The sequence below is a fragment of the Glandiceps talaboti genome, chromosome 21 (genome assembly GCF_964340395.1).
Source record: "Glandiceps talaboti chromosome 21, keGlaTala1.1, whole genome shotgun sequence".
Taxonomy (NCBI): domain Eukaryota; kingdom Metazoa; phylum Hemichordata; class Enteropneusta; family Spengelidae; genus Glandiceps; species Glandiceps talaboti.
This window is the reverse complement of record NC_135569.1, coordinates 29,821-37,774: the sequence shown is the minus strand read 5'-3', so window position 1 is coordinate 37,774 and position 7,954 is coordinate 29,821. Positions and strand designations below refer to the sequence as shown.

The 7,954-nt window shown below is 36.7% G+C and overlaps 1 protein-coding gene across 1 annotated transcript; it reads right to left on the bottom strand.

Moving 5' to 3' along the window:
- Positions 1-1,074: 1,074 nt before the first annotated feature.
- Positions 1,075-6,568, bottom strand: LOC144451676 (uncharacterized). The gene is made up of 4 exons (XM_078142572.1): positions 6,084-6,568; positions 4,984-5,244; positions 4,107-4,357; positions 1,075-1,859 (listed from the first exon to the last, which is right to left on the bottom strand). The coding sequence occupies exons 1-4, from the start codon at positions 6,566-6,568 to the stop codon at positions 1,075-1,077; spliced, it is 1,782 nt and encodes a 593-aa protein (XP_077998698.1).
- Between the last annotated feature and the right edge of the window lie 1,386 nt (positions 6,569-7,954).

Below are 7,954 nucleotides of genomic sequence, written 5' to 3'. Positions count from 1 at the left end.
TGCTACTACTATTTAGGACACCTGATAAAACTGAGCACTTTTCCCATTGTGCGTATTAGCCATTTGACCATAGAAGTATAATCCACGTTACGTACTCATACCATAGATAAACAGGGTTACAATGAACATTATAACAAGCCATTTTGATACAACCTTTAGTGCTTGGATGAGACAGTGTCACGCGGTATGGACTAGTGACCCAAATTTTCATAGAGTGGGCGGGGTACTTGTCGTATTCTTTTTTCCATTGGGCACGATTCCTATACCATGGGAGTTCTACCAGTGAGTTTCTTGGAATGTGGATAGAATATGTGCCTGACAATGTGATGTGTTATTCAACGTTTATTGCCTAGCCTTATTCATGTACAAGTTGATGTCATACTACCCTTGTGCTCTGGTGGACGTGGAGCAACGATTTCCCTCACCGTTTATTAGCCTCGGCTTTCCAATTCTTTTACATGTCTTATCTTTTTTGAATAACAGCTCAATGGGTAATAATGGCCGTCTGCTAGTGCCTTTATATCTAGTCAATATAACTATAATCTATTTGTATGCATGGATATAGTGAAAACACGAAATCAAGAGCTTCCATTCCATTATTCAGACGTTTTGAATATTATTTTTAATCATAAACAGAAAAATAGGTGTGCAAACGCTATTATACAACTACTGTTTGAATTTTACAATCTGTTATGGTGTTAAGCCGAAATATGACAGGTAATATCATCATCAAAACATAAGCAAACAAACCAACAAATAACAAACAAAAATACAAAGGAAAGATTAAAAAGGAGAGAAGGAGAAAGGGAGCGACAACGGAAATTACATTAGGAAGAGAAAAAGAATATAGAATAGAATAGAATAGAATAGAATAGAATAGAATAGAATAGAAAATAGAATCACATCACTGATAACATCATGGCTCATTTATTTAATTTGAAAAATATTGCAAATAACAAAATTCTAACAAAATTCAACCGATTCTGTATCTATAGTAAGAGGGAAAATGAAGGTCACAAAGCCATTGAAGACTTAAATTGCATTCTGATGTCTCTAAACAGCAACAAAAGAAGATCAGAAATGGCCTTGGAGTAGACAGAATAAACAGAATAGAGAAATCAATAGTGTGCTAAAGCTATTACAGGGATATCTAACTGCACCACAAACCGGATCTGGCGTAGGATCGGCTTCACTGGGTGGATCATGCAATAATACGTCTCTCCTAAATACGGGTACGGGCATACCAGGTACAAACGGAAATACCAACTCGTCAACCACGTCACCATCCGATGAGGCAAACTGGACAAGAATCAGAGCTTCGTTTTTATAGTACTCCACATACCAAGCCATTGGACCTTCTAATTCGATATCAAAAAACATTTCATCAAAGTCGGTCTGTATGAGTTCACCATATCCATATTGTCCGTAATGTGCTCTTAGGGTTGTTTCGTTGTGCAGATATACGGAACAATTTCCTAGCGCTTTGTGTCCATAGAGACCAACAAAATCTTCAAGGGGACGTGTAGACTGCACAACTTTATTGTTCTTGAAGTCGTTGCGTGATGCACTGTGTTCTAATTCCTTAGGCAAGGTTTTCTTAGGCTTGTTGTCTGAAGAGTCGACAAGCTTAGAAGACTCCCAAGGGTCGGGAAACGTACACGCTGTAGTGGTATTCAACCATGGCTCTTTTCCCAGTAATAAATCTGCAGCATATGTCTGAATTCTGTTCATGGCGTCATGTTCAGCTCCCCCATAAGGTCCATTTGAAGCAACAAAAACTCCAGCCTTGGCGTCTCTATAAATGGCTATCACAGAACCAAAGCCGGGGTATGATCCTGCATGATTGTTCTTCACATATCCTGTAATTCGAGTGAGATATAAGCGACTGATCAGTTTCTTCGATCGGAGGGGGATTGGGGGTTGGTGGATTGATGGTGGTGCCCTGTTTTTGAATTTGCAGTGGGGGTGGGGGGCATCCTGTTTTGAAGATTTTGGAGGGGGGAGGGTCATTGTGTTTTGGATTGTGATGAATGGACAAAATCCATTTCTACTACAATGGCATGACTTTGTCTGAACTGTTGTTCTTGCACCCGTTTCTCACCTATGTTCTTTAATATTACTACACCTAAAGTGACGTTGAACCATCACTATATATACATACACACACACACACACACACACACACACACACACACACACACACACACACACACACACACATATATATATATATATATATATATATATATATATATATATATATATATATATATATATATATATATATATATATATATACATGTATTGCTTACTACATTAGTTTAACATGTTATGTGAAAGGTAATCTTCATAGATAGTTCATAAAAATAGTTAATCTGTTCTACTATTCAGTATGAGGAGACTAATTTGTTTACTTTCTATTTCGGACACTACATGTTACCGACGCTACAAATCATCACATATCATCAGTTTGTATTATAAACTGTGACAGTAGGTATATGATATGAGCATCTACAGCTCTCTAACATACCAGTGCCTTTACTACTAATGCCACTATGCTAATGTTGCGATCACTACCAATTTTATATGACATGCAAAATTGATTTAAAACTTACATTAACTTTAGCTAATTAACTTTTAGCTATTAACTTTAGCTAATTAACTTTTCTAGAACATTTTAACCCCGTGTATAACGATTAATTGCTAATTTTCGATGGTACTATCTTTTAAAGCTGTGAAATGAGTGCCAGGATAGTATAAAAACTTCCTTAAAAGACTCTTGAAGTAAAAAACTCTCCACGTTACGTTAACTCTCCCCAACCAATGATACAACCTGGTGTTCATCAGATGGGCTGACCTGTACTATAATGATGCTGTTTAACTTTTAAAAAAAATATAATTCAACCCTATAAGTACTTTCTCATATGGTACTGTCTTGTAAAACTTAGATGAAATTATTGTCTGAAGGGCCTGGATAACCTAAAGATTGGCTTTAAGAATCATAAAAACACCACCAGAGTTTCTAGGGGACCAACCATGAGAAGTGGACACATCTCCCGTCTCAAGCTCTACCGTAATACCTTTTACCGTCAAGATTCTATTAAACATTTCTTTTTAAATATTTCAACATTTAGTGTACTTGCTAATGTATGTTAGTGTTATCTTGTAAACCTTGGAAGTTCTTGCCCAAGTCTGAATAACATTATAAAATGACTTTAATAGTACACAACCCCTAGAGTTTCTAGGGGAGACCACCTAGGACCCTATGAGAGGTGCACATGCTCTCAACTCAAGCAGTCTTCCTACCTTTTACTGTCTAGATGCTATTAATATTAAACTTAATTTTGAATATTTCAACCCCCGTGTAGTCGCTAATTACACGGTAGTACTGTTTTATGAAATAATTGCCAGACTTATATAGTCGAGCAGTCCAGTCTGAGTTACGGTATCAAGGGAAGGGGGGTCATCATGCTTTACAAATAGGTGACGGGGAGGGGAGGGGGGGGGGGTAGGCCTTTTTTCGGTTTTACAGAGAAGGGGTCAATTTCTTTTTGTCGGACCGATGGAAGAATCCACCGACCCCCGACCTCTAGGCTGGAGAAACCACCAGTCCATAAACAAAAGAACAATTATTATATCTTTCTGATTTTATACTACCGCACCAATCGATGTGTCTACCTGTCAAACATTACTGATTTGATTAGGGACAGAAATACCCGTCGAACTTGAATAACAGCAGGATGAATTCGACAAGCTTGAATAAAACAAGAATACTAATTAGATCTTAGGTCAGATACAATATATAAACTTAAGCAACCATCTTGGACTTGGTAATAATCATGTTACTTTTTATATGGTGCTTTGCCACACTATTGTCAAAGCACCTTAAAACCATTACTCCTAACACAGGCATTCATTCATCCTTTCCTAAACTTCCTATGGAGCATACAATCCATGGTTGACAACACACACACACACACACACACACACACACACACACACACACACACACACACACACACACACACATACACACACACACACACACACACACACACACACACACACACACACACACACATATATATATATATATACATACACACCTCTGTACATACTGTTATCCCATCCCAATCCGTATGTAAATGAGGATTCGTCAACAGGGTACGTTGGTAACGCCTGAATAGATGGATTTCTTTTCGTACTATGTGGTCGCATGGTTTCGTGAAGATTATATTCGTCAACAAGTTCATCTCCAAACTCATTCTTGCCACCACTAAGAAGGAAATTCATGTATTTCGCCATGTCTTTAGCATTTGACAGCAAGGCACCTGCAGGTGCACCAACGTAATTACTCCTGTAAGAAAAAACGTATAAAATGTTCATAATTATAAAACAGTGACGTCCCATGATATGTATCTGTTTCTTCCGACCTACAATTTTGATGATTAACCTACATGATAACAATGCCCACCCCCTATGGCAGGAATTGAAAGAAAAATAAAGTCACTGATAACCATTGCAACACCTCAGTCTGCTATGTTTAGTTGGAAAGTATCGTTGTTAAACTTACGCATTTTATTAATCACATTTTGCGTTTCTTCAATTAATTAGACTATTAAATGCATGATTATGAATGGCAAAATTCCATCACCACATACACATTTACTTGGTTTTTTAAAACTTATTTTTAAAACAACCGATTTACACATCATTAGTATGGCTTTTTTCGATGAGAAACAAACAAAAAGAGACACCCTGATATGGATAACATACGTTAACAAGAAAACACAACTACCACTACCATTTCCACCAGCACCAGTACCACCAGCACCACCACCACCAGCACCACCACTACCAACAACAACAACAACAACAACAACAACAACAACAACAACATTAACAACAACAACAAAAACAAAAACAAGCAAACAAACAAACAAACAACAACAACAACAACAACAACACATGAAGCATACTTACACGTAAGTGCTCTTATCATACTGATACCAGTATCCATCTGGCATCCAAATATATGACTCGGAGAAATTTTTATCCTCCCAATCAAGATGCATGAATTTGGAAGACGTCATACCTAGGGCATCGTAGATTCTCGTTTGTATGAGATTCTCGTACGTGTCTTTGCCGAGGAGTTCCGCTACTTCCCCAGCTACGGTATACATTGTGTTGAGATAGCTAAAGTGACTTCGATAAGAACAGAGCTCTGGCATGTATTGACGGTGACTGGGAACAAACAAAAAGCATAATTATCAATATAAATATTATCATCGTTTGTGTCAATTTTCTTCAAGATTTTTGACTATTACATGTTTTATTCAATGTGGGCGTTTAAAGACATATATAATTCCATCCAAACCAGACGACTTTTATTTTGTTCTGTTCAATGTTCTGCCATCTACATTAAGTACCTAGATTAAGTTAAGAGAGTTGGTTAATATTTGTGACCTTATGATAACAGTACTAGTCACAAAACTGACCAGATTTAAACTGAATGCCTTCCGTAAGGGTAAAGTTTTTAGATTTCGACCCTTCACACAATGATTGTTGGAATGTAACAGCAAATATGCGATTAGTTACGTTTAAAGTATAAACCAAATTTGAGTGAATGGAAGAGTATATTTGTAAGATATAGCCTAATTACTGAAAATCATTAACTATGCAAATGAGTCATTAAAACTGAAAGCTACATCACCAAGCTTTCAGAACATGTGCGATTACAATTGTGTGAAGTATGTAGCAAAGTCTATTAAATTTGAAGGGTGTAGTTTGAAGTATGGTGATTTGTTTTGTCGGCAGTCGTCATGAGACCACTAACGTGAATAATGTAATGAAACATTTTCACGATTTCTTTTTTATCAGGTGAGGAACTGAAAATAGAACAAACACAGGAATGGGAGCACGTTCTAATAATAGCAGATCATACACGTGTGCATAGTTGCGTGAGTTTTGAGCATGAGTGTGTGCGTGTGGCTGCACGACCAAATACGTGCTTATGCATGTGTGAACGTGTAATAAGTGAAGTGTGTGTGTTTCCTGACCAAAAAAAAATAATGAAAGATTACCTCGTATATTCACTTCTAGTGATATTATTAAATCCACCAAACAACAAATACAGAATATCGTCCATCATACATAGTTTGTGTGCGAAGAGATCATGAAGGTTAGTTTGTTCGTTACGATATTCATCTTCTGATGCCACCGTAAAGTCAGGTATGTACTCTTTGCATGGTGTAGTCCATGTAATATCGTTGTCTTCTCTGTCACTGAGCAACATCGCCATCAACGTTGCAGTGAAGGATTTTGACAACGAAGCTAGGGCAAATAATGTTTCGTCCGTCACTGGGGTACCCTTGTCCATGTCGCTCACACCATACCCCTTTGCAACGACCATCTCACCGTCTTTCACCAGGGTTAGGGTTAGTCCTGGGACGTTTTTGCATAACATGGTAGCGTTAACGAAGTCGTCCAAGTCGTTCATTTGCTCGTCTGTCAGTCCATGCGACCCCACAGCACTTAGCAATACAAATAACGTAATTGTAGACAACATTGTGGCTAATATTATAAAGACTTAAGGCAAACCATCAACTCCGGCTACTCTCGTGAGTATGGGCGTTATAAAGAAAACCATGACTTTTATATTTTGTCTGTACATTTGTTATCTTGATGCTGAACTTTAATCTCTGACTCACTTTGACTAATGGTCATTCATACCATGGATCGTTCATAGCAACGCTATCGACAAATTCTTCGTCGATGATGACCAAAGTCTACATTTGACACGTTTAAGTCACATGCATACACAACACCGTGCACAAACGCGGTAACATATAGCTTGCCTTGAACCTTTATTCTATAACTAAAATACAAATTTTTAGAACACAAAATACATGGAACTTTACGAAATCTCTGTCAGAAATATCATCCAATCCCACCTTTTAAAATAACATCCTACAAGACTAGTATTGATATAGTTTGTATTATTCTTTAAAGTACCACTGTTACGAGTCTCAGAACTAAATTCATTCCATTCAGGATATTTGGTAATTTTCATTAAGAACTCTGATATGAAGTCAAAATGCATTTAAACTCTGTACAATACAGTGGCATTCTGTTACGTAGCAACATAAGTCTTCGACATCTCACTCAACATAAAAGTAAGAAATATAATATTTTGCACAACTAGTATTTTATGGTCTTTGAGATATGAACTTTTATCACTAATCTAGACAAGGTGTTTGGATATTGAATCTCAGATGATCTATTTATCATATGACAAGGTTAACTTGTACTTTACTCTGATTAAGTGTCTTCTGTTGAACCCCCTTTCTTAGACAATTAATGATATCTGATGCTTATGATTCAGGTGCTAAAGGTCATTGGCACATTAACAACATCAGTGTCTAAATTAGTTATGACTCCAAAGTAGGTCAATTGTTATCATGTCGATCCACTTACTGAATCAGATGCGACCTTATAGCTAATGTATATTTTTTGATTTTTATCTAATTAAATTCATTTAAAGTGTGACTGAATAACATAAACTTAATGTATATGCAAATATCAATACCGATAAAACAATTTGGAATGAATCGAAGAATACATATTAACTTAACATATATATGCAAATTAACATTTGGTCGTCATATCAATGCCAGTAATACAATTTGGAACGAATCGAACATTATGACATTCCATAGAACATTATATAAATTTACAAATGTTGATCACGAATGATTTCACTCATCTCAAACAACTGAAACGACTACTACAAAAGCAAGCAAAATAGATAATGCGAATGTTAAGATAGAGTAGAGCGTCGTTGCCATAGAAACGCATTCAATCTCTGTTGGGAGTTCTGGTTCCATCGTTGGTGGATCATTGAGTAGGACACCCTTTTTGAATTCTAAATTTGGTGCAGTTGGTGACATATACA

Excerpts from the sequence above, each read along its gene's own strand:
- LOC144451676 (XM_078142572.1), bottom strand. The coding sequence starts at position 6,568 with ATGTTGTCTACAATTACGTTATTTGTATTGCTAAGTGCTGTGGGGTCG. Across the intron at positions 5,245-6,083 it reads ACTAGAAGTGAATATACGAG|TCACCGTCAATACATGCCAG; the intron begins GTAATCTTTCAT and ends GTTTGTTCCCAG. Across the intron at positions 1,860-4,106 it reads GGATAACAGTATGTACAGAG|GATATGTGAAGAACAATCAT; the intron begins GTGTGTATGTAT and ends CTCGAATTACAG.